Source organism: Sphaeramia orbicularis, chromosome 17 (assembly GCF_902148855.1).
Source record: "Sphaeramia orbicularis chromosome 17, fSphaOr1.1, whole genome shotgun sequence".
Lineage (NCBI taxonomy): Eukaryota > Metazoa > Chordata > Actinopteri > Kurtiformes > Apogonidae > Sphaeramia > Sphaeramia orbicularis.
This window is the reverse complement of record NC_043973.1, coordinates 9,147,025-9,173,967: the sequence shown is the minus strand read 5'-3', so window position 1 is coordinate 9,173,967 and position 26,943 is coordinate 9,147,025. Positions and strand designations below refer to the sequence as shown.

Here is a 26,943-nt window from a genome sequence, read left to right as displayed (position 1 = left end):
ATGTTATTATTTTACTGGTCATCTAGACATCATACTGGGCTGTATGTGGCCCCTGAATGAAAATGGGTTTGACACCCCTGATATAAAAGTATTGCTTGATAGTGACACATGTCTCTCTAAAGTTAATTTATGTCTTCACATGGTAGCTGGACACATACTAGACAGGTCAGCCACGTGTACGCTGATGCAGCCACAGACCATCACAGATGTTGCTTTTGCGCCCTTTTGAGATAGAATTCTTTTTCATCTTTGATCTAGAGCCAAACTTTGATGTAAAGCCCGTGTGTTTTTCCTGAAACCAAGATGAAACATGGACTGAAATCTGTATCTGAATTGATAGAGGGCTTCATCCTTGTGTAACACAGTTTCAGGTTGTGTTTCTGGATCCAGTTCCAGACTGCCATGCTCTCATAAATTTTAGCACTAACTGTTGTGTCACAACTCATTCTCGTGAAGACTGAGGCTTTAGCTGATAGTCCATTTCTGTCCTGTCACAATCTCTCTCCTGTTACCATCTAACCTAGTGTTTTTCAACCTTGGGGTCGGGACCCCATGTGGGATTGCCTGGAATTTAAATGGGGTCGCCTGAAATTTCTGGCAATTGATAAAAATAAAAATATAAGCTTACTAAAAAAAAAAAAAAATAAATATATATATATATATATATATATATATATATATATATATATATATATATGGTGAGTTTACAGAGACAATCACAATACATAAAAGACATGACAAACTCTGAAACTGAAGGACTGTGGTACTTTTTATCTTTCAAATGTTCATTGTGATCAGTTTAAGATGCTGCAGCTCTTTCATAATTAATGGCTTCAGTTCTTGTTTGTTCAGTATTAATTTGCAGCCTTGTAAATACAAGTTGGACTGACTGTACACATCCTGACAAAGGAAAAAAAAATTCTCACTTTGTGCAGTAATCTCAACCTGGTTTTTCTGCCTCCGTCCATAATAATATACATTATATAGACTAAATGTTGTCTAAAGTTAACATTTATTTGTAAAATAGCATAGCAAACTATTACATGGTCAAAAACAAATTAATTTTAGCAAAAAAAAAAGTCTCTGTTTTGAATGTCTGGGGTCGCCAGAAATTTGTGATGTTAAAATGGGGTCACGAGCCAAAAGAGGTTGGGAACGACTGATCTAACCTGATAATTATGGAATCTGACAGAAGAGACACTTACATTTATATTCTGTAAACTTCTCATTCTTATTTTGCTTCTGCCATAATTTTACTAACTGTGTTATCACCATCAAAATCAAATTCTATTTATATTTACAAACTGTATTTACAGTTACACTGGTCTGTGAAAACATTTTGTGTTTTATTTCTACTTTTGTGATTTAAATAAAGGTTCAAATGAATTATGGGGTTGGCACATTCATGCATTTCTGGCATGAAACTTGACTTACACACTCAAACTGATAATTGTTTAAGAGATGAGAAACTGCATCAGTTAGAGTTAAAGAATGCTAATCACTGCAGTAATTATCCAGTGGAAGGATCTATTTTCTTAGTCAAATCCAGCTGGGGAATATTTTGTATGAAATGTCCATTTTCTAAAATGCTTATCATACAAATTGTCACTGGTGTTGGCTTTCTCTGATATAGGAGTGGCATTTTTAGAGACAGTATCACAAAACACAAAAGTGGATATCTCTGTTGAATGAAACGTTCAAGAATGAATACTTAATGAAGATAAATCCGTTTTGCCTTTTGCTGAAATAACGGCATAAACACACCAACTCCTTCAAAAATATGGTGTTTTTTCCTAACCTTGCACATTTCTCTTTGGTCCAATACAGTAGATGGCTTCAGCGCACTGTTATGGCGGTGCTGCCCCCTGCTGTTCACCAGAGGAAGTGCACTGACCTTAGATCTGCCCATGAGTCAGCGTCGACGCGCAGCAGCTAAACACTCTGATGATTATCAATATATTCCTCTCTCCTGTCTTCCTTAGCAAGTCCTGCTTGAAAGGCCTTAATTTTTCATTTATATTTTTTTGCAACATTTTAGATTATTTGTCACTCATTTATTTCTTAACAAATCATGGATCAGTTTCGTGGGTTATTTGTCAAACTGGACCAAAACAATGATGGCTTCATATCGCTGGCAGAGCTTCACAATGAAATGAAAAAGCACGGGATACTCTCAGCGGATGGTAAAGTCCAGGTAGGACAGTCTGAATAATACACCAAAATGACTTGTTTTAAGTGTCATCATCCAGAACCTGACTGGCATAGTGAGTCTGTGTTTACTTTCCCCATAGAATATTATTGATTCTTATGATAAAGACAAGGATGGCCAGTTGGATTACAAAGAGTTTCTCAGTTACATGATGGACAGAGAGAAGAAATGGAAGATTCATTTTCATGACCTCGACAAGAATAAATGTGGTAAGTGAGTCTGACCAGAGCAGAAATCATAGAAGGCCTGTGTTATAAAACCACATTAAATTGCGCACACAATCATTTAAAACACTATTCAATGCATTATTCCAGTCTTTTCTAAACAAACCTAATGCAGAAAGTGTTTAGGCTTTTTTTTCTATGTTCTAAACTATTGCACATAGGTTGTAAACCTGCTTGTGAAGGTCATACATGGGCGGCAATTATGAAAATACAGCTTTTGTTTATTGTAAACTGATAATTCACTAGAGACTATGACCTTTGCTCTCATGCAGTTTACAGTATCATTTTCAGAAACCATTACTCATCACTTCAGATGCTTTCTTCTTTGTAGAGATAAACTGGGCAAGTCGTCCCATATATATGTACATAACGTGTGTATAATCCTGTGCATCTCTTCTCTGATCAGGTGTCATTGACCAGGAGGACATCATATGTTTGTTTACGGAGTTAGGAGTGGTCATTTCAAAGCCGAATGCAAAAAAAATTATACAAATGTAAGATTTTTTGCCCACTACCTCATGGAGTCATTGACTGAACAATGATTAATGACCACAACACAGATATATGTAAGGATTATGGTATCACTTTACACTGAAGTACATCAACAGCTTAAAGTTATCAGAGTATGAGAAATAACACAAATTAAGCTTATAGTTAAGAGATATACTCACATAACATAAGTTTGTCAGGTCTGGTATCTTACTAAACTACAGAATGATTGCTTATGAACTCTTCAGGTTTCCATCTTTAAAATAACTTTTGCATTTCATCCTACTAAAAATAATATTATGTTTACTTACTAACAATTATAACGACAATGTTGTAACCACAAGTTTAACTACTAAAACAAAAAAAAGCCAAAAAAAAAAAAAAAAAACGGAAAAAAGAAGAAGATAAGACCCAAAATGGTTGTGGAGCTGGTTTACAAGTAAAATAGTAAAATAATCAATAGTATGATTTGTGAATTCATTTTACTAATTAAAGTATAAGAAAAGTGAAAAACCACAGTACAATTTAACAGGACAAACAATATGTAAAAGACACAATAAGACAAAAATGACTAAAAAAAAAAGATGCAACAACGTGAAAATGACAAAAAAAAAAAAAAGACAAACGTCAGAGCAGTGTAAAAAATTACTTGAAAGACACAAGGCTAAACAACGTGAAACATGTAACAATATGAAATAACATAAAAGATATAACAAGATGAAAACTATGCAAAAGACACAAGAGAGGAATGACAAATAATGTTACATGACACAAACCATTTAAAAGACACTTCTGAAAAGAGATTTTCAAACACTTCGTTTTGACTGTGATTGTCAGTGTTAGAAGTGACTCTTGACATTATTGTACTGTACATGATTCATGTTCCAACATTTGAAAGTGCAAGAATGAGTACAAATGTAGATAATTATTGCTGTTCATGATGTGTCTTTGTACTTTTGGGTCCCTACTGGGCATAAAATACATAATTTAGGTCTTGAGCTGCATATCTATAACAGATCAGTTACTTGTCACTGTTTAAGACACTTATGGCAACCTGTAACTCTTTGTAAAGTGATACTATTTTTCATTTTTTAGACACAATGTGATGATCACAGTTTAGATAGCAACTCTGACAGACTCAATATTGTATGATGAAATAAAATAAACCAACTAAACAGAGTCTTTGCTGCTGTTGTGTTTGTTGATACCACAGGATGGATAAGGATAATTCACTGACTGTGGACTGGAGTGAATTCCTCCACTATGTGATCCTCAACCCTGTGGACAACATTGGGGAGCTGGTATCGTCATGGAAACACAGTTTAGTAAGAAGTATTGCTCTATGTTTGTCTTACTTGCCATTTATTTAGACTCATATAAACAACACAATGGCTGCAATGTGACAACAAAGAGCGATAAATCCTCAGCTGTCCTCATGTAGGTGTTTGACGTGGGTGAGAGCAGAGCGATGCCAATTGAGTTTCCTGAAGAGGCGTCTGGTTTTGGTGCGTGGAGGACGTTTGTCCTTGCAGCTGGACTGGCAGATGCCGTGTCCCGGACTGTGACGGCACCGATCGACCGCCTGAAGACTCAACTTCAGGTCGGCTCTGCCATGAGTGACAATTTAGTAGTGAGGGGCATAATTCAGATGAGGATGACGGTTCAAGAAGTTAAAGATATTTAAAGGAATTTTCAACACAGTAAAAAGTGATACTAGGTAGAATTAATACTCAGCAAATGTTAGAGAATTGTTGACAAATATTTAGATCCATCCACCCACCCATCCACCCGTCAGTCCATCAGTCCGTCTGTCCATCCATCCATCCATCCATCCATTCAATATTTTTTCCATATAGTTTATAAACACTAACATTTCCCTAAACTTTAATGGGAGATTTTTCTTCCTAGGTGAGATGTGAAGAAAGTAGGAGGATAGTTGTGGTAGAAAATGATTATTTACAGTCAGAGCATGAAAAACATTTTAGAAATTTAGACGTAGAACATTTAAAATCATAGTCATAATAAAATTTACAAAATCAAGGTTGAGTGAAATTAAATAAAAAACATATCTGAGGAATTTTGGAAGCAAAGATAACAATTTAAACAAAACTAGCCAACGCAATGCAATGGTATTTATCACAATATGAAATTATATTGGGACATTATATGTCATTATTGTTTTGTAGCCTAGACCCCTTTTAGAAAAGAAACACCTGAATTCAACGTGTCCCAATACTTTTGTCCATATAGTGTATTTCCTGTTTGCTCTCTAGGTTCATGGATCCAAAGCTTTCTCTCAAGGCTTTCAGGAGGTGAGGTCAGGTGGTCTGCGCTCAATGTGGCAAGGTAATGCTGTCAATGTGCTGAAGGGAACACCACAGTCAACTCTTCAGTGTCTGATCTACGCCCAGGTGAGGCATGAGGCTCCTTAATATCAATTATTCAAAAACAGTTCTCTATTACCAATGGAAAATTTCACTGAGACTCTGTACTCTGCCCAGATGAAAGTTTACACCCAACACAAAACTCAAGAGGCTCTGACGGTGCAGCAGCGTTTCAGTTTGGGCTGTGTCTCTGGTGCTGTTGCTCACGCTGCCTTCTACCCTTTAGAGGTATCAAAGATCAGGTCTGAGTATTAATATTTCCTGTTTGTCTTACTTTCTCATAACATGTGACTGTTGCATTTACACACTTTAAAGGAAAAGTATGTAGCATTTACCTAAAACACAATATATAGACCCCAACAATAGTAATGCTTCTCAGTCTCCTCTGACCCTCTGTCAGTATATTTGTGTATTTACCTAGGGAGACCCCTGCCATCTGTCTGTATTGTCTATTTTCCTTTTGTTTTGCAGTGTTCAGAACATGCATTGGATGCATGCAGGCAGCTCTGTTTATAAAAACAAAGAGACTCCGGTTCATTCTGCTCTTCTTTCTTTCTGCACTACTCATTGTGTTGTGCAGTTCTGTCTGAGAGACAAAACTCTGGCCAAAACACAAACATAGACATCTGCTGCTTTTTCTTGCTATTTTTTACTTTCTCCATCCTCTGATGCCTGTGAAGAGGAGGGGCCAAGTTAGAACAGCACTGATAACAAACACGAGCAAGAAATGTTACATAGTTTACCTTTGAAATGCATTTATGCTGTTTTCCCGATGGCCTGTTAATTCTTGTATTGAGCGTACTTGCAGCCTTATTTAACTGTTCTCTCATTTGAATTCAGACTATGTTTATGGCCTCTTACACATAATCATTACTTAAAACTGAAAGCTTTAGTAACTTTTGTTGCATCATCCTCTTATTATGTCCCATAAAACAGCTATAACCAGGTGTTAGCACTACACATACTGAAATTTAGTCTAGCAGATGCAGACAATGTGTATTGGTGATTAAACTAATAGAAAAAAATAGAAAACATTACTTCATATATCCTTTAAAAGATTTCTGTTAAATATATCAATATATACATGTCACATAAAAAAAGCACAGAAGTACATAACAGAATAGAATAGAATAGAATAGAATAGAATAGAATAGAATAGAATAGAACAGGGTTTACTGTCACTGCAAAACACAGTAATACAGTGTGATAACATATAAACAACAGTCAATAATACACCAATCTACACAGAAGGGAATTAAGGGTAGTAAATGTGCAGTATGAGTAGATATATGAAATATAAATATGAGTATACACATAACAAGTACCGAAGCTATGGCTATGGGGAGAAATATGTGCATTGTGAGTGCAATTAGTTTCCAGTATAGATATGTTATAAGCATAACAGCACTGGGTGACATGTTAGCATACAGATAAATACTTGAAACATGTAGCAGTATAGGTGGCCATGTAACTGTTGGGATGGTTTTTGTGTTAAAAATAGGATAAAAGTTTAAAGTTACCCATACACCATTGTTAAATGATGCATTTAACTTAAAGGTGCGGGAGACTTTCGTGACAAATTTTTCATTAAATCTCTAAAACCCCAGTCATAGCCTAAGTATCACGAATCCGTAAGTCTTTCTGTGATTACTCACCTGAATCCCTTGCATCACGCTGAACAATTTTGAAGTGCCATCCACCATAAACAAACCATGTGTTTACAAACAGAGCCGGGAGGTCACTCGGGCATCTTCGGAATTTTGTCGCGACGTGCATTGTGGGAAAGGGAGGTTCGCGCAGTGGCAGCTGCTACAAACACGACACGGAAACAGCAGGAGCTCCTTTCCCTCTATGCATATTCCTCTAGCCGTTTCCATGTTTCAGCCATTTCCGCATTGTGTTTGTTTCATCCATATAATATCATATGGTTGCTCTGCCGCTACCGCAGCCAGGTGGCTGTGTGAACCTCCCTTTCCCACAATGCACATCACGACAAAATTCCGAAGATGCCTGAGTTACGTCCCGGCTCTGTTTGTAAACACATGGTTTGTTTATGGTGGATGGCACTTCGAAATTGTTCACCGTGATGCAAGAGATTCAGGTGAGTATTCACAAAAAGACTTATGGATTCATGATACTTAGGCTGTGACTGGGGTTTTACAGATTTGATGAAAAGTTGGTCACGAAAGTCTCCCGCACCTTTAAGCTTTCAGTTAATTTAGTATAACCTTTTGATTTAGCAGTATTTAATAAAATAATAATCAAATTATTTGTCCCTTTTTTAAATGCCTCATTCCTGTTTTAGTCATGTGAATGATAAAATGGGTTGAACTTATCAGTGAAGTGCATTTAACTGATCTCTCTCTCTTCTTATTGTTTCAGGTGTTGAAGGTGAGGCTGAACCTGCAGCGGATCGGCACATACCATGGTGTCATGGCATGTGCTCAGACTATTTACAGAAATGAGTCTTTGTCCTCCATTTACAGGGGATTCAAACCAAGCATCCTCTGTATGATCCCTTATGCAGGCGTGGAGTGTGCAGTTCATCAGGTGAGACAGGACAAAGATCATACATGAAATGTGCATTTTCTTCAAAAATGCCGTCATTTAACAGCCTCTTTCTTATTGCAGTCAATCATGAATTGGGCAAAAAGTGATCCTGCTTACAACAGTGAATCCAAGCTGTTTTTCTTCAGTTTTGTGGCCTTTGCTTCTGGACAAATAACCAGTTACCCGCTGGCTGTGATCCGAACTCAACAGCAAGCTCAGGGTATTGTTTGCATTTTATCTCATCCCACTAAGAATATTTAAAACAGTTTGATATTACATTTTAAATATTATTATTTGTCTTGTTTTTCAGCTTTCAACTCAAATGCACGTGCAACCTCAAGTGTATTACAAGGACTTATTGGGATATATGAAAATCATGGATTTAGAGGATATTACAGTGGAATGGGAGCCAGCTTTGTCAGAGCCATTCCATGTGCTTTGATCAACTACACTTTAACTAGAAAATTTGAGAATGTATTTTCCTCAGTTGAGTCATGAGTTTGATTCCCATGTGTTGAACTATTTCTTCTGAGGAACACAGACTGGAATTCTGAAGAAGTACTGAAATTCTGAAGCTAAATCTCAAGAAACAAGGAGCAATTACAGATTTGTTTTATGAGTGCGATTCCAGCTTTTTATACTTCAGCTACAAGTTTTTGAAGCTTGGCAGCTGATGACTTACCACTGGCTGAGTGCATGAGACCAACTCTTTGCCAGTGGATGCACTACACCTTAAAGAGTCCGGACGCATGGTTATCTTGAAGTATAAAATGTGACTAAGTGTAGCAATAACCCTAAACAGGGTAGTTTAATATTAGAGTGTTTTATCATGTCAGCTGTAAAATAAAATGTTATTTACATGGGTTGATGCTAATTTTTTCCATTTAACTGTGAAGTTGTTATGAACATTTGACAAAGATTACAGGGCAATGGAGATTAATTGCTACATTTTCATACTCACCTGAAGCCAACTTTAGACAATACTGTGTTGGTAGAATCAGGAGAAATGCCAGTAGAGGTCAGAAAAGACAAACTTAAATCTGCTCATAGGATTAAACTCAGAGGATATGGGAAGGAAAATATACAAAGAAAATATTAACAATGCTTACCAATTTAACAGCTGTAAAACCTCTTGTTACCCCATGTATATTTTCTTGAGGGACCACTTTCATAATTGGACCAAAAGGCACTTCAGCTAAAGGCTCAATTTGTAAAAGAGGGTCATGGCTCAACAGTTGTATGCATGAAAAAATTATTAAACTCTGCAATAATAATATTTCTCAACACAAAACTATCAAGACTGTAGGTCTTTCATCGTCTACATTACATAATATTGTGAACCGAATCAGGGAGTTGACAATGGGAAATATCAGGCCAAGGGAAAAAACCACATTGCACGTCAAGCCCTCAGGCATGAGAAACTGCCATGCTGGTGTGATGCATATATACAAATAGATTCAGGAGGACTTTGGCAAACTGTGGACACTTAACAGTCCACTGCTGCATCCTAAAAAGGAAGAAGGCTCATATCAGTTTTTTGCAGAAACACTGTTGAGTTGTCTGAACCCACACTCATTTCAGATGGACTATAAGACAGTGGGAATGTGCAGTGGTCACATGAGACCATATTTCAGCTAACAAAAGAATGGGGGAGGAGAGGAACAAGTGTAAACTATTTTATGAACCAGAAATAGAAGAAATTTTGGCCCCAGTAATATATTAATGGGTTCATATTGTCTCAAGTGGGAGGTGACTAAAAGGGGGCACCAACTTTTTCAGCTTAGGTAACATTTGTCACAGTTCAAGTTGTAACATTGTTAAATTTTATAACCAAAATAACAATGTGAAGAACACTATGTTTTATTTGTAGTTAACAACACCTTCATAGCCTGCCATACCAAGCTCAATTTGCTGCTATGCTGCAAAATGTTTTGGCAGAAAATGTTAACCCTGATGAGGACATGGAAGGCATCCCAAAAAGATTCTGAAAGGGCTCCACTTAGATGAGTATTCTCCTTGGAAAGACATTCCCATTAAAGTTCATTTTAAAGTACCCTGTTCTGTCTCTGAAGAGTTGGGAGAAGTTGGCAAGCAACTACCTTTCATACTGCCAAGAGTTTGGTAGTCTCTTTTATTGGGTTAGGTGATATATTTGAAATTAACATTAGTGATTTAGAAAAGGAAGTCTTTTCAAAACAGTGAAAGCCACAATTATCTGTTAAAATACGCTGATTATGCACAACAAAAGTGAGGCTAAAGTTCTAAGGTACATCCAGTAATAGTACAATTGGCCATTTTTGTAAAATGATGAACACATGTAAAGTTCTATATCAGAAATGTCATGCTGAAATATTATTAGATATTTAATAAAGGATTACATTTTAATCATACACGACGAAATTAAAAGGGTTAGAACATTTGCACATCCAGGAGGACAGGAAGTAGTCATCATTTTTTGCTCGTGCGCTGAACAATCGGAATCAGATTTCCTTTACGGGTCCGCCTCTCGTGAATGAAACCCGCCATCTTGTTGCGTCGAAGACGAGAAGAGCAGAGCAGATATGGCTGACTACAGCAGCGTGGCTCCCCCGTCCTCTAATGCCGGTGGCGGAATGAATGATGCTTTTAAAGATGCTCTTCAGCGAGCACGACAGGTAAGACGCATATAATACCATATGTTGTAAAAGTTATGCCATAGATTACTGGCAACCCGCGTGTTTTAGCTTTCTGTTGGGAACTGCAGTATCACGTCGGGCTATGCTAAGCTAGCAAATGATGACTACAGGCAAAACGGTAAAAACACAATCTGCGGTGCACACGCAAGTGATTCGAGATGAATTTGTGAATAGTTAACTGAACAATGGTAGGTGTTTGTTTTAATATGTTTATTTATTTATGTAGGGGCATGAGAGAAGTTAAATTGGAAGTTAAAGCTTTCCTTTGTTGGTCCAGACTTCCGGACAGAAATGTAGGCCGCAGCCAGCGTGTCCATCCTAACATATCACACACCAAATTGGCGGAAAAATAAACTTTTTTTTTTTTTTTTTTTAATTTTCTTTCTATCTTTTATGTTTCAGATCGCAGCAAAGATCGGTGGCGATGGCGTTGCGGCAGCTCCAACGAATGAATTTGGCTACGGGGGCCAGAAAAGGCCCTTGGAGGACGCTGGTGGGTATTTTCCCATGCCTAACCTCAATATCGGTCAGTGGCTCAAATCGATTTAATGCAAGTCTTGTTAGTTATGCTTGCCTGTATGTGTTTAGGAACTAACAAAATGTAATTAATTAGATATGTTTGCAAGTTAAATTGGTGTTATTATTGGTGTCATTTATAGTAATGCATTTAGAGCTAAAGACTAACAGTAAATGTAATTGCAGTACCGTAATTATTTATGGTGTAATGATTATTTTGTAATTGATGTAGGTCAATATGCATTATGTTATTGTGTGATTTTTTTTTTTTTTTTTTTTTTCCTCTGAGTTGAATACGCTCATTATTCTCACAGTTGTTTCTAATCAATGTTTCATCATGGAAATGTTACAATATGAATGTCTGTAATTAAAATCAGTTGTATGGTTATAGTAATTACATAACATGGATTTTTTTTTTTATTGTTGTGCTAATCATGTTTACTCATTGAATGTATTACAGGTTTCCCAGATTCAGTTTCAACATGCATTCAGTCAGCATCATTATACCTTGAGTTGCTAGCCTGATAATTAGTTTAAGTAATGCAGTCTGATGCACAGAGTATAGCTCCATATCATTTTAACATCCCCTGAAGATGGGTTAGGGCTTCACTTATGATTTAGACTGATTTACATTAAGATAGGTAAATGGATCTCGTTTTTCACTTCTGTTAGTAAACAGTGTATGACTGTTGGTAGTACATTTCATTAGTGGAGCATTGAAACATGCAAAACAAACTGTCCTTAATACGGGTCTGTAGATGTCCCATAAAATGTGTTTGGTCAATGATGAGAAACCATGCACCACGCTGAAAAGCAGATGTGGAACCCATCCTAGTATATCTGAGACCTATACACACTTCTGCACACCAACACTTTTATGCATTTATAATTTCTACAGGTCTGAAAGTTTGAGCAATGCAGTGAAGGCTGCTCTTATGAAGTTATATGTTGTATAGATCACACAATAAGGAGATTTCCAAATGCAACCAGAAAGTGGGACTGGGATTTGATGCTCCTTCATATTCTGTGAGGAATATGGTTTTAAAAAGTCTTAGATTTACCTTTTTGAAATCCAAATAAGTCCTGACTTAAATCAGTTTTTCTTGTCTCATTCTGACGGTTCCTTTCCTGTATTTTAGGTAGAGGAAGTCTGAAGTTATATGATAGTGGGTAGAATGAAAGATAACTTATGCTGGTTATTATGTCATGTTGTCACAGACCAACCAGAGACGAAGAAGGTGGCCACAAATGATGGTAAGCGATCTAAGTATGTGGTGGCAGTTGACGATTACTGTTAGAAAATAATTGATGGCTTAATTCTAGTAATTGGCATGAAATTAATTTGACCTGGAATTTGTGCAGATACAAAACTTCACTTTTTTCCCCTTCTCATTTCCTCTATCTCTTGCAGCCTTTTCAGCAATGGGTGGAATGGGTGGCCCTTCAAGGTACATACTAGTTGAATTGAAGAATGTTTATGTCCCACACTTGTTTTTTTTTTTTTTTTTTGGGACGTTTACCATGATGTGCTCTCAATTCTCAGGTCAACATCAGAAGAATTCAAGGTCCCCGATGGGATGGTTGGATTCAGTAAGCTTTTGATTAAACATTTTAACTCTCAAAAATCAATTTAGTTTTGTTTGTCTTGGATATATGAACATTGTAATGTCTTCTTTCACAGTTATTGGAAGAGGAGGTGAACAGATATCACGTCTACAACAGGAATCTGGATGTAAAATACAGATTGCCCCTGGTAAATTCTAATGTATTGCTTGAATTTATAATCTTGGTAATAACTGTTGTTAGGTTTGGATATTTTTGTGGGATTTTCATTTATGAAATTACTTAAATTGCTTGTCATCTGTTGCAGACAGTGGAGGGATGCCAGAGAGGTCGGTGACATTAACAGGATCACCAGAATCCATCCAGTGAGTTTCCAGCTGTTTTATGCTTAAAATTTATACATATATGCTTGTTAATTGGTTTGTCAAGACAATTTATGATCATGATTTTTTTTTAATTCATTCTCCTTCCCTTCCTCAACCAGGACGGCAAAGCGGTTATTAACAGAAATTGTTGAGAAAGGACGTCCAGCTCCAGCGTTCCACCACAATGATGGACCGGGCATGACTGTTCAGGAGATTATGGTCCCTGCCTCTAAAGCTGGCCTTGTCATTGGCAAAGGAGGTGAAACCATCAAAAGCCTGCAAGTGAGTGTTTGAGACAGTACCAGAGCTTTAAGAAAGTTGGTAAAGGAGAGAAGATTGTGTAGTGTTCTCAGGATGAGATAAGCATTTGATGTGCATACTTGTGAGCCTTTGAGTTCTCATATCCTGCAGGAAAGAGCTGGAGTAAAGATGGTCATGATCCAGGACGGACCCCAAAACACAGGTGCTGACAAACCACTTCGCATTTCAGGAGAACCATTTAAAGTTCAGGTGGGTGTACTGCTTGTTTTATATAACCGGTGTTGTATGAGGTGAAACTGATGGAACAGTGCTGTAATACAACTTGCTTTATCTTCATCAGCAAGCCAAAGAGATGGTAATGGAACTGATCCGAGACCAGGGCTTCAGGGAGCAGAGGGGCGAGTATGGCTCCAGGATCGGAGGAGGGGATAGCTTGGATGTAGGAATTTCTCAGATTTGTTTTTTTTTTAATAATGACATTAAAGATGACTTCATAGAGTATCATTGAATTTTGTTTTGTTTTTGTCTTCATTTAGGTCCCTGTCCCCCGGTTCGCTGTAGGAATCGTTATTGGCAGAAATGGAGAAATGATCAAGAAAATTCAGAATGACACAGGTGTAAGGATCCAGTTTAAACCAGGTTGGTGATTTAATATGGATGACGAATCTCAAATTAAAACATGTTACACAGTGCATGTTTGTAGATGGATCTTACAATGTGTGTGGTCAATGATGAAAAACCGTGCACCACGCCAAAAAGCTGATGTAGAACCTCAACCCTAGTTTCTGAGACCTGCACACAAATATCTGCAGATAGTTTACTGCAAATGCATTCACTTACAGATAGTCCTATTTTTAACTTAGTGTAACCCTTTGTTTTCAATGGCTCAGCAGTATCTAATCATTGCATTTTGCATTTTCTCCCACTAGATGATGGCAGCACACCAGATAGGATAGCACAGATCATGGGTCCCCCCGACCAGGCTCAGCATGCTGCAGAAATCATCTCGGACCTGCTCAGGAGTGTACAGGCCGGTGGGCCTCCGGGACATGGCGGCGGTAGAGGGCGTGGTCGTGGACAGGGCAATTGGAACATGGGCCCACCTGGTGGTCTGCAGGAGTTCACCTTCACCGTCCCAACCATGAAAACAGGACTCATCATAGGAAAAGGCAAGTTGCTGCTCCACAGCACAGTTGCTAGCATACTTCATTTGTAACTTATTAATTATTTTATAAGAATTTATTATTCACCAACACATTCACAATATATTTTTGTAGATGTCTCTAAAATGTGCTTGGTCTATGATGAGAAACCGTGCACCACGCTGAAAAGCTGATGTGAAACCATAACCCTAATTTATCTGAGACCTGCACAAAAATCTGTGGACCAGCAGTTTAATACAGCTGTCATTGCTATAGTTGAGATGTTTCTTTTTTGTTTGAATAGTTCAACATACATTTATTTGAGGTTTATTTCAAATGAGTAATATTGCCATCTTTTTAGCTTTGCTAACTTTCAACGTGTTATTGGTATTATGTTTCATACAGTATAGAGGCACTGAAAGGTATTTCCATATGTAGTCTGATGTACTTACTACAAGGAAATGATGATTCTTTCTTTCTATCCTAGGTGGTGAGACGATCAAGGGTATCAGTCAGCAGTCAGGAGCAAGGATCGAGCTGCAGAGGAACCCTCCACCCAACGCTGATCCCAATATCAAAATGTTTACAGTTCGAGGTTCCCCTCAACAAATTGATTATGCCAGACAACTGGTGGAAGAAAAAATTGGGGTGAGTTACTTTTACCCACAGTAGAGATTTTCTGTTTATTGATATTTTTTTTTAAAAAATTGATTTCTTGAACATCATTATGATCATATTTTTCCTGTATAAACAGGGGCCTGTCACTCCAATGGGTGGCCCACATGGTCCCCCTGGTCCACACGGAGGTCCAGGCCCGCATGGTCCTCCAGGGCCACCTGGCCCTCCTGGAGCTCCTATGGGACCATACAACCCTGGACCATACAACCAGGGACCTCCAGGACCACAGTAAGTGTAATACACATCTCATAGCTAAATTTTTATGGAAAAGGCTAAAGTGTGGTTTGGACCAGCTCTAAATGTAAAGTGCCATGATATATCTTTTGTTATGATGTGATGCTATATAAATAAAAGTTGATTAAACTGAATTTATAAAGATAAAAATGTAAATGTGAAACTTGTTGAGGATAGATTTTTCCTCCTCATTCTACAGTGGACCTCCTGCGCCTTATCAGCCCCAGGGATGGGGCAATGGCTACCCACATTGGCAGCAGGGACAGCCTGATCCAAGTGAGTATCTGTAGCTGCCATTTGATTTATTGACACATTAATGTTAAAAGGTTTATGACCAGATGAGTTGGACTTTGGTTGTTAAAATATGTAGTGATTCGTGGTTGCTCATTAAACATGTCTTGTGCAGATAAAGCAGCAGCAGATGCCAATGCAGCAGCCTGGGCAGCCTATTATGCCCAATACAGCCAGCAGCCTCAGGCTCCCATGACCCCAACCAGTGGAGCTCCTGGGACGACTCAGACCAACGGCCAAGGTAACATAACTGTTCCTCAATAAGCCAGGTGCCTGTGCTTGACTGTAGAAGAAGCTTCATGTGTTCAGAGCCAGTGTAGGCTACTAGCTTTGCTGTAGTACTGTCCTGTGTGCTCGTGTCTTGCTGTTTGTCACTGACACAAGACAAATTGGTTGGTTTCACCTTTTTAATTACTTTGCTTTTACAGAGCAGCTTTTTTCTTTTTCATATGACCCCAGGAACAGGATAGTTTTCCTCCACCATCCCTAGGCTGACAGACCGACCCAGGCAGGTGGAGGACAAACTGCTGAGAATGATTTACTAATTACAAGTACCGTTTTTTTTAACAGGTGACCCACAGGCTGCAGGTCAGAGTGGACAGGCAGATTACACCAAGGCCTGGGAGGAATATTACAAGAAAATGGGTATATGAACGTAGTTTCAGTGTACACCTTTTTTTAACACCAGACAGTCTAAACAGCCACTGGGCATTGAATCGGCTTCTTTTTCAGGTCTGGGTATTTGTCAGTATTGCTGGCTTGCTGTGGAGCGTTTTCACTGTGCCTCCACTGTGTTTGACATTTGACGCCTGTGCTGTTTAGACTGCAACACTTTGACTATCTACAGGACAGAGCTGCTGACACAGAACCACCATTATGAGCTTTGGACTAGATTACTTTCCAGATTATTTTAGGGCTCTATTCAAACTGATGGCAAAGCATCACCATGTGTTATGAATGTGACTTTGAATGTTTGTAGAGATAGATGATTGGAAAATGCAACATGTTTGATTTGGCGGCTGGTGTTTAAGGTTATGTATGCATTAATTGTAGCTTGAAAGTTCTTAAATGTTTCTGATTTAATTTGACACTTGGTTGCATTGACACATCTTTACTTCTTTTTACAGGTCAGCAGAGTCAGCAACCTCAGGACTACACAAAAGCCTGGGAGGAGTATTACAAGAAACAAGGTTGGTACTATATTTAAATTGTGATTTAGGCACCTGCTGAGTAGGGCTGTGTACAGGCAAGAATCTGATATTTGATCATTTGATGCGTACCACACCACAGGGGTTGCATAAGGCAAGGTGATGTATTGTATTCAAAATGAATCAAGTTTTGATGTAACTGTCACAGTATAAAGAACATACCAGAAGAAGAAGCAACAAAGTAAATAATGAATTAATGCACTCATTTGTCTTGCACAAATTAATATAAATTAAGTTAGTCACAGAAAACATGAAACGCATCTATTGAGTTGTATACTGTACGAAATGGACTTAGTCTTTGTAATTAAACAGGCTAATGGCAAGCAGAAACAAATCATCTAAAGCTTGGATTATGTGTTGCAGTTCATTAAAGTTTGCCGTTTTGTAATGGGCTCTATGCACAACCCCACTACTTCCTGAACTTCAGGTGGGTCCTTTATTTCCTGTCTTTCATTATTGGACACACTGATTAATCCAGGTGTGTCTGCTACTTCTTGTTGTGACTACTGATTAATTAGGCACACCTGGATTAATCAGTGTGTCCAATAATGAAAGACAGGAAATAAAGGACCCACCTGAAGTTCAGGAAGTAGTGGGGCTGTGCATAAAGTCCATTGGAACAAATTATATTTGATGCCAAGATGTTTGTGAGGAGCATGTCAGCAGGTCCAATGGCATAATGTGAGCTCGGACAGGATGTGCTCTCATGTGCATCATAAAAGCAGCAGAATTAGTGTACAAATATCATTGCCGCTGACAGATACTTGAGTTATTCTCCCTATAGATTATTAGGAACTGCCCATTGGTATCAGGACTATGCTTTTGAGGCCAGTAGTCTGTGATTTGGCTGTTGCTTTATTGTCTTATTGAAGTTGGAATTGACTATATTGGGACAGCATGGTAGGAGCTGTGGGAGACAGCTCCACTGTAACTGTATTTAATAGGTCCGACTACCGAGACTGTTCTACAATACTGTCTGAAGGTTAAGGTTTGTAGCTCAATGGCCAATAGGCCATGAGCTATTGTGAAGGCTCTGTCCCTAGTGTCCACATATGGTCACTTCCAACTCATGGCCAAGTCACAAACTTCTGGTGTCAAAACAGTAGTTTTCCAGCAGTAGCCATTGCTGTGTCTTGGCTTAGGTTGGCTAAATATGGATTACAACAGTTTTAACATGGCACATTGTCTGCTATGAGTCCTTGCCTGCAAAGTCTTAATTAATGGTTGTAGTGCTTTTACCCCTCAGCCAACCTCTGGCCGAAGGGGTATTGTAATTGTTTCATTGTCTTTCTGTCAGTCTGTCCATTCAACAACATAATCGCATTATCTGAAGAATGCCTTGAGATATCTGCACCAAATTTATACTGTGGATGCATCTTGCTATGGAGCAGAGGCCTATTGAAAATGGGTCACCTTGACCTACTTTTTAAAGGTCAAATGGCCATGTGCGTTTGAGTACTTTGAAATACAATTATGTATGTAGTAAGTTTTACACAAAGACAATCTAAATTATAGGGCAGTAACTTTCAATAGAATCTTACACTATATTTGGCTGAGGGGTATTAAAAGTGCGCAGCATGTTATGTTTATATATTGATACAATACTGTAAAATTATTGCACAATGAGGAAACCACAATAGAGGTTTGGCATGAAGAAAAGCTGGGTCTCTGTTCAGTCTGCCCTTCTTTGTCTACTGTGGTTCTATATCCCTTGTACTGGATTTTCTAATACTGTTGTATTTAGTGTTGAGTGTTTACTGGTTAAAGGGTGGTTGTGCTCCAATGGCAGACCTCTGTGGTGGAGGAACTGCTCTCTCAGCCACCCAATAGAAAGGCAGAAGGTTTCTGACCCACCACTCAGAGGTATTGGTGGTGGGTTCGTTCCCCTTCTTATATATCTATGTATATTAGGACATTAACTGAAAAGTTGATTTGTTGACGCATCGATGTCTGTGGCACAAGTCGACGTTACTTTGGAGGAGTCGACTAGTCGTGTGTTATTCTGTCTCCCTTCCATCACCCGACAGTGCGCGAACCGTCATTCAGTGCATGTTGATACTCTCGTCTTTCTACATGAAAACATGGAGTGCAGTGAGCGGTAGTGATGCGCGGATCAGTGGACCAGGCTCAGGTTGGTGCGCGTACAAAAAATGTCATTTATTTGCGGGGCACGTCAAAAAAATCCACAAAGTGGCCTTAAAAAAAAAAAAACAAAACCCACGCATCACTAGCGTAAGGCCAAGACTGAAGGAAGAAGACGACCCAGAGTAGGATTACTGAACTGACTGTGATCTAGAAAAACTACACTCTCAGTAATGTTCTGTGAACCATGCAAGGGCCACCAATACTGAATAATTTGAACAGCCAGTGTGTTTGGATTATTCTGTTAATTTATTTCATGAAGACAATGTGCGCTTTTCTCTAACATGCTGTGTGTTTTCTGCCGCTGTCTTAACTTTTCCCACTTGATGTTCAGTTGAATTTAAAAGAAAATTCAAGGAGTGAACCTGTTCTGTTTGGTTAAATGTCTGAGAAGGACTGTTGATGCTTGTGTCTTAGTTTTTTTATTCAGCTTTTTACTGTACACTGTTAATGTTACAGTGAATGTTTGCACAAGTTGCTCATTGTTGAACAGCTGTGTCTGTGTTGTTCCTCTGCTGTCAATGTGATGACGTCATCATACGACTAGTCTGTTCGACTTTGACAAATAAGTCGATATGAAAAAATCTAAAGTCACTAATACCTTAATGTGTGTGTGTGTATATATGTATGTATATATATATGTGTGTGTGTGTATGTGTGTGTGTGTGTGTGTGTGTGTGTATATATATATATATATATATATATATATATATATATATATATATATACACACATAGAGAGAGAGAGAGAGAGACGTTCTAAAGAATACATTATAATCTGAACAAAAGAAAGACATGGTTTGTTTCTTTTTAAGAGCTTGAAATTTGTAAAATGATTATCTTGTATTTCAGCTGTTATACTGCAAATGAAAAAATTCAGTCCAAGGCTTAAAGCTGCGAGACTTTTGTCACCAATTTTTTTTATCAAATCTGTAAAACCCCAGTCACACCTTAAGTATCACGAATCCGTAAGTTTTTCCATGATGACACACCTGAATCCCTTCCCTCATGGTGAACCATTTCGAAGTGTACTCCACCAAAAACAATCCATTTGTTTACAAACAAAGCCGGTAGGTGTCTCGGGCATCTTCGGAATTTTGTCCTGACGTGCATTGTGGGAAGTGGAGCTCCAGCTGTTTTTCCGTGTCATGTTTGTGACAGCCATGTGATATCATGTGGTTGCACTGCCAGGTGGCTGCGCAAACCTTCACTGCCCACAACGCATATCGCGACAAAATTCCAAAGATGCCAGAGTTACCTACCGGCTTTGTAAACAAATGGTTTGTTTCCTGGGGGAAGTAAAAGGCCAGTGAATCTAAAATCTTGTCTGATTTAAGTATTTAAAAACAATAGCCACTTTTGCTGTTTATATGTGTAAAAAATAACTAGTTTTTACCTTTATTCCTGACAATTTCTAACAAGCAGTTTTCATGGCTAATGAAAATTATTACACTATACTTGCCCAGGGTTCTCACTAGGATTTTTTCACAGCGTGGGGGCGCCATGTATGTGGCGCGCAACGGTACATGGCGTGAGTTTTGTAGGGGGGTCTGGGGGCATCCTCCCCCAGAAAATTTTGAAATTTATAACTCTCTGAAACACTATTTCCTGCATTTTGAGGGGCAAATTTTGAGGAATGAAGCCAAGTTTTTGTCTTTGTTACAACAATGATTAAAAGCAAAAACTTTTTTTTTTTTTTCAATTTGTGAATGGTAATTATTGATGGGAATTACTCCAAATGGGATAGCTGGAGCGGCACTCACACTACCACGCACGCACAGGCTAAATTTTAGATATAATTTTCCATGGGTGATCGGTCCGTTTAAATAAGATAAATTGGAGTCTCATTGTTAGCCAGTGAGCGTAAGGCGAGTGATGTTGCCGGGCAGGCGTCAGACAATACCAAGGCACACAAAGGGGTGTTGATTAAATTGTTCTCATTTCCGGTCTGCAGCGCTTTGCGCCAAGACAAAGGTAGGGCTGAACGATTTTGGCAAAAAATAATTTTTTCCTCTAAAAACTCAATTTTTGATTTTGAGTTCGATTTTTGGGTGAAACTAGAAAAGACAACAGAAGTCAGCATGCCATTTTCATGAGCAGCCCACAATGCAAGCCACTGCTCTCTACCTCAAATCTGTGATGGTATCACGTGATGGGCCCAAAGAAGTTTTTTTTTTTTTTTTTTCCATTAAATCTTTATTGAATTAAGTAGAGTATACAAACAATGTATACAACAAAACAACATGTTTGCCAAGGGGAATGGAATACATTACAATACAATATCCAAATCAGACCAAATACTGCTGGTTTTTATAGCCTTTTTGTTTCCAGATTTATCTAACGGCTTTAAATAAAGTTCAGCAACTTTCAAAAAATAAATAATATTTGGTTTTGTGTTAAAGAACTTACATTTGTGAATGAAAAATTTAGCAAGTAAGAGAAACAATTTTTTTTTTTCTTTTCTGGGTATCTGGCCCACAGAAGTGATACCAATGTAAGTCAGTGACGGGCATCAGTCGTGTGTGCATGGACCACGTAATATGAGTGATCCTCATGTGGTTCTATTTAAATTGGGGAATCCGTGCGTGGAAGAGACTGACCCAGGACACGCTAGAGGGATTCTATCTGTGGAGCTGGTGGATGTGTCTGGGCAGAGGGCTGTCTGGGCTCCTCTGCTGACGCTGATGACCCCGCGACTCGGATCAGGAGAAGACGGTACTTTACGGATCCGGGACAACGGAAGATGAGTGATCTCCATGCAGTTATATTTGAATTGCGGGATCTGTGCATGAAACATCGGTTTACATTGGTATCACTACTGCAGGTTCATTAACAGATTTAACAGATTTAAAGTCCGGTCAGTACACGGACTTCTGTGAAAGACCGCTGTCACAGATAGGAGGAAGAGTTTACAGTAGACTGCAGGCGTGTGGCCCGGAAGCACGAGAAAGATGAAATCGATTTCACGATTTTCCCTTTCTTAAAAATCGTCCTAATTAAAAAATCCAATTTCAATTTAAAATCGATTAATCGTGCAGTCTTAGACAAAGGAATATATTTTTTCAAATTCAAATCTTGTTATCATTACGCTGGACGATCGCGCACACACACACAAAAAAACACCACTACGCTGGTTGAAAGACAGCGTAGCGGTGTTTCAAATCACAGCGTTGGGGTCCCCCGGAACAGCATCGGGGGCCCTGATGTTCAATGAAAGGAAGAACCCTGCTAGCCTTTTTACATGACACTGTGCCTTCCCTGATTTAAAAAATGTTTTTTCCAGTTTTCCGCTAGTGGCAGATGTTTTAATGCGAATACAGCCTCTTTTCTTTACCTTAAATGCCATTTTTAATGAAAGGCTGGCAATTGAATATTTGTGTGTATCCAAAAGCCTGTTGCTATCATAAAATGTTTTTAAAGGTGCAGGAGACTTTCGTCACCAATTTTTCATCAAAATCTGTAAAACCCCAGTCGTAGCCTAAGTATCACAGATCTGTAAGTCTTTCAGTGATTACTCACCTGAATCTCTTCCCTCACAGTAAACAATTTCTAAGTGTACTCCACCATAAACAAACCATGTGTTTACAAACAGAGCCGGTAGGTGTCTTGGGCATCTTTGGAATTTTGTCGTGATGTGCGTTGTGGGAAGCGGATGTTAGCGCAGCCGCCTGGCAGCGGCAACGGCTGTATGGAAGTGGTGCTCCAGCCGTTTCTGCGTCGTTTGTTGCTCCATATGCTATCATATGGTTGCACTGCTGCTGCCAGGCGGCTGCGTGAACCTCCGCTTCCCACAACTCATGTCTTGACAAAATTCCGAAGATGCCTGAGACACCTACCGGTTCTGTTTGTAAACACATGGTTTGTTTATGGTGGATGACACTTAGAAATTGTTTACTGTGAGGGAAGAGATTCAGGTGAGTAATCACAGAAAGACTTGAAGATTTGTGGTACTTAGGCTATGACTGGGGTTTTACTGATTTGATGAAAAATTGGTGACGGAAGTCTCCCGCAGCTTCAAGTGAGCATGTCTTGTTCCTACTAGGAATGTGATCATCCCTGTTAACCAGACGATCTTTGTCTCCATCTCAGTAGACCATGAGCAGGGACTGTGTATCATAACCTGGGTTAAACCTGAAAATGACATGAATATTCCAAATGCACATACAACCACAATAATAGTCACATATGCTGTAAGTTAGGAAATTATCTATTTTATATACCTGAATTTGTATATAGACAAACTGTCAAGTGAAAGGGAAAAAACCTTAATGTTGTACTCAGCAGTCTGGTGGAACCTGGATTTGTTCAAAGTATCAGAATTTTACACTTCTACTCAGGGCAGAAAACAGTAATTTATCAAATTTATTTCTATAGCATCACATAACAAAAGGTCTCTCATGACACTTTACATTTATTTTGGGTACACAAAATTTCCATGTACAGTATGTTGCTGCTCATGAAAAAGTAGTAGCCTTGATTGATCTAAATTGCATAGTTTGAGTTGATTTTGTTTTTTGTTTTTTTAATGCTAACGTGTTGTTTTCTCTCCAGGTCAAGCGGCCCCTCAGGCCACGGCAGCGGCAGCAGCCTCTCAGCCTGGAGGCCAGCCGGACTACAGTGCCGCCTGGGCCGAGTACTACAGGCAGCAGGCCGCGTACTACGGCACAGCCAACCCTCAGACGATGGGCGCAGCACCACAAGCCCCTCAGGTACACCCCCAATAAGAATCTGCCCTCCACATCCACGTCATACTCAATAGTTGTGTGCCTTAACCCAGTTCCCTCCTCAGGTTTTTACAGGGTTCCGGTGACTGCTGCAGTTTCACACACTTAACCAAACACTCCTTCCTCCCTACACAGGTTTTTTTTTAGCTTTTTATTTTGGGAAGCTGAGTCCACTGTTTCTGCTGTTAACATGCAATGTATCTTCTATGTATTTCTTCTGCACAGGGCCAGTAATGTGAAGTGGACATAAAGTAAATGCTACATTGTCGAAACAAAATCCTTTGTTAAATGTTTGGATGCAGACGCCTTGATGAAGATCTTAAATTTCCTTGGTTTGAAAGTGTTTCACATAGATGGCAGATTACCCGGCGAACACGTCCTCTTTCATTATTTTTTTTGTTTTTTTTTGTTTTCCTTTCTCTTGTAAATGCTATGTTTTTAGTGAGGTAATTATACATATGGTCATTCCAGCCCTGTATCTACATTAAATGTGGTTAGAAGTCATGTTTATTAAACTGTAGACATTACCATGTAAATCATCTCAGTTTTAAAATGCTATTGCCTGTTGTGTTTTTGCAATAAAACAAACTGAAACCTCCTGTGTCGGTAAGTTGGGGTGGTTTTGAAACAAAAGGGTTGACATGAATTCCTGTACTTTTTTTTGTTTTTACCTGGGGGGTGGAGCTTTGGGTAAGCAGGCCATGTGTAGGTTATGTCAGTTGACTCAAAGTTGTGCTGTCCTGTCTCTCTCCAACTGTCAATAAGGCTTTTAGATACGATATGTGTGCAATGATCCTGAAGTGGTTCAGACCTACAAACGTCCCAGTTGCTCGATATTTTTGAACACATCTGTTTTCCTGATATTACTCTGACTTCAGCATTAGACCGATGTTTGTCATTAGAAAGTTGACAGGTTTATTATGTACCGTATTCATGCATTGACTGCGTTACTGTGGCAATCTTGTTAATTTTTTTTTTGTTGTCGCCTGGTTTTTGCTGACATTGTTGAGGTAGTATGCACTGTTATTTTGCCTTGATAGACACTTCCTCCTCCACAGGCAAGTTTAGAAAAGCGGTAAGCAGGTATTTTTCTAAACATGTTTCTCAGAAAACAGTTACAAGAAATGTTGCATACTTGTAGTGTTTATTTTGCTGTTCTTTTTCCAGGACAGTCAGGTAAATTGCCAATGTATCAAAAATGCATTGAAAAATTTGTCTTGCCCATTTTCCAATGGTGAACTAACTCATGTATAAATTTGTTGGACTTTTTAAACATGTTTTTTAATATAAAACATTGCAAAAAAAAAGTCATTTTTGCTGTGCCCATTCTGTTAGTGTTTATCCAATATAAGACTAGATTTGTAGGCTCGGGGGTGGCTAAGCAGTCTTCATCCATGAGTTGAGCCCTCCTATACTGTAAGTACAATACTGTGACTGAGAGATACTTGCCTTTTTGATGCTTTATAAATTGCAAAAGATGTAGTATTTTTTTTGTCAAATATTGCCATTTCCCCCCTTTTCATGGGTAAGTATCAAATGTGCCGAGGCGAGGCCTAGGCCTTTAGACTTTGATGATTCTTGTACCACATGTTTCTGAGACTTATTTCCCCTTGTGTGACTCCACAATATGCAGACTATATCTCCTCCAGTATGTTGACAGTTTGCTTTGTAGATTGTTTTAGTACTTGGGCGTAGGTAGCATTTTAGTTGGATTTTTCTGAAACGAGGGTTTGAATGTCAGCTTGTTACACTGTTGGTAGGGAACAGCTAAAAGATTTCTATGTGGTTTTAATATTTGCTCATCTGACCTGCTAAAGTGCCACTCTCTAGTTGAGACTGTCATGTATTTTTTTTTTACATGCCATTTTATTGCAAGATAAACTGACATTGCTTAGGAAACTGCTGCATAAACTCAGTGTAGCATGCTTAGGCCTCTTTAATGTCCTTTGAGCATGTTCAATGCTATTAGTGGAAGTGCTTCTGATTAGCTCACAAGATGCAGAACATTGAATTGAAACATTTTTTCCCTTTTTTTTTGAATAAGCACTGTTAATTTCAAGGTCAGATTCTTTTGACTGCATTGTTCACTGATGGCAAACAGTGCGATATATCTGATCTTTGCAGTGTCATCCCAGACCTTGCACCTTAGGTTCTGCTGCAATAACACAGGTAAGCGAAACCTAAGGAAACCAGTGTCTTTTTTTTTTTGTCCACTGACCTGACCAGTATATATGCAAACAAATGCTTACCTGTGCCGTTACAATGCATTGATGTTTAGTCATAAGTAATGTCCATTATAAGTATCAATAGCCCCTTTTGTCTGATCTGCTTTATGAATGAACTGCATGATATGAGCTGTATTGATCTTTATACCACGTTTTTGACCTTTGAAATTGACTTAAACTTAAGCAAAAGTTGTAGGTTCACTGAGGAAATGTTGTCGTTTGGTCGTATGTGCTTAATATTTGTTGATAGCCTTATCTTTGCATCCTGGTAAGTCTGACAGTGACTGTATAATTGATGCTTAGAGATCTTTGACACTGGTTTAACAAAAGTGCATGCCATGCAAGACCTGCTAGCAATATGATCAAACCTGTTAGGTCAGGATTTGTATTTTATTTTTTCTGTCGTGGTGTGAATCTGCCCTCAAGTGCAGTGCAAATCTACTATTGAAACGCTGCTGCCTTCACTTCTCGCTCACAGTGTTGGAGGATGCTGCAAGCTTAGGTCGTAGAATCAGGCCCTGTCGTAGTTTGTCCCCAAAAGGAGGAATCCTTTGAGTCAATCCCACTGCTGAACGTAGACCGTTCAAGAGCTCCAGTGATAAGGTAAAACCAAAAAAACCCAACGCTAAGTAATGAAGTTTGAAACTGTGATTGCAAAGTGTTGGTTAGATATGTTTTCAGCTTGGATTGACTGTCTATTTTAATTTTTAACAATGCCACAGTGTGTTTGGAGTTGTCTGATAGTCGTCTGACCTGTACTGATTCTATGAAAAAGCCTTGATCTAATACCACAGATGGGGAATGTGCTTTAGAAAGTTGGATGAGGACAGGAATTGATGTACTTTGAATGATACACTTTGTTTCTAAATGGGGTTATCAGTTAAAATCACATTTATCTGTAGTTCAAAGGTCATATGCTGAATATTTTTTTGTGGCTGTTCGCTCTGTACATGTGAGATGCTCTTCCTTTGAGCTAAGTGTTTCAGAGTTCGTGGGGGTGTAGAAGACAAAACAGAAGTGAGAAATAAGGAGCATGCCTTAGAGGTAAAAAGGTTTCCTGTGCT

General features: G+C 38.7%; 2 protein-coding genes across 7 annotated transcripts; both read left to right on the top strand.

Annotated features, from left to right (window-relative positions):
• Positions 1–1,906: 1,906 nt before the first annotated feature.
• slc25a24l (solute carrier family 25 member 24, like) lies at positions 1,907–9,076 on the top strand. Its single transcript, XM_030159670.1, has 10 exons — positions 1,907–2,194; positions 2,292–2,418; positions 2,840–2,927; positions 4,136–4,247; positions 4,364–4,522; positions 5,196–5,333; positions 5,424–5,534; positions 7,689–7,856; positions 7,938–8,076; positions 8,167–9,076. Exons 1-10 carry the CDS (start codon positions 2,072–2,074, stop codon positions 8,352–8,354), a joined length of 1,353 nt encoding a protein of 450 aa, XP_030015530.1. The 5' UTR covers positions 1,907–2,071; the 3' UTR covers positions 8,355–9,076.
• A 1,277-nt stretch (positions 9,077–10,353) lies between these two features.
• Positions 10,354–26,930, top strand: fubp1 (far upstream element (FUSE) binding protein 1). 6 transcript variants are annotated; one of them, XR_003937974.1, is made up of 20 exons: positions 10,354–10,510; positions 10,934–11,057; positions 12,266–12,301; positions 12,459–12,495; positions 12,591–12,637; positions 12,729–12,800; positions 12,918–12,975; positions 13,095–13,257; positions 13,387–13,485; positions 13,577–13,675; positions 13,773–13,875; positions 14,166–14,405; positions 14,866–15,026; positions 15,133–15,284; positions 15,490–15,566; positions 15,697–15,822; positions 16,152–16,226; positions 16,709–16,771; positions 23,482–25,823; positions 26,358–26,930. XR_003937974.1 is itself a non-coding variant. In XM_030161102.1 (20 exons), the coding sequence occupies exons 1-20, from the start codon at positions 10,418–10,420 to the stop codon at positions 23,886–23,888; spliced, it is 1,992 nt and encodes a 663-aa protein (XP_030016962.1). In that variant the 5' UTR covers positions 10,354–10,417; the 3' UTR covers positions 23,889–26,930. The 6 variants fall into 6 exon arrangements, 5 of the variants coding, with proteins under 5 accessions (XP_030016962.1, XP_030016963.1, XP_030016961.1 ...); XM_030161102.1 differs by having other exon boundaries at positions 23,482–23,639; positions 23,880–26,930; XM_030161103.1 differs by having other exon boundaries at positions 10,934–11,024; positions 23,482–26,930.
• The last annotated feature ends 13 nt before the right edge of the window (positions 26,931–26,943 follow it).

Bases quoted from the DNA above. Each gene is read 5' to 3' on its own strand.
- slc25a24l (XM_030159670.1), top strand. From the start codon at position 2,072: ATGGATCAGTTTCGTGGGTTATTTGTCAAACTGGACCAAAACAATGAT. The intron at 4,523-5,195 runs GTCGGCTCTGCC...TTTGCTCTCTAG, and splicing joins GCCTGAAGACTCAACTTCAG to GTTCATGGATCCAAAGCTTT. The intron at 5,535-7,688 runs GTATCAAAGATC...TTATTGTTTCAG, and splicing joins CTGCCTTCTACCCTTTAGAG to GTGTTGAAGGTGAGGCTGAA.
- fubp1 (XM_030161101.1), top strand. From the start codon at position 10,418: ATGGCTGACTACAGCAGCGTGGCTCCCCCGTCCTCTAATGCCGGTGGC. The intron at 12,302-12,458 runs GTAAGCGATCTA...TATCTCTTGCAG, and splicing joins GAAGGTGGCCACAAATGATG to CCTTTTCAGCAATGGGTGGA. The intron at 15,823-16,151 runs GTAACATAACTG...TTTTTTTAACAG, and splicing joins GACTCAGACCAACGGCCAAG to GTGACCCACAGGCTGCAGGT.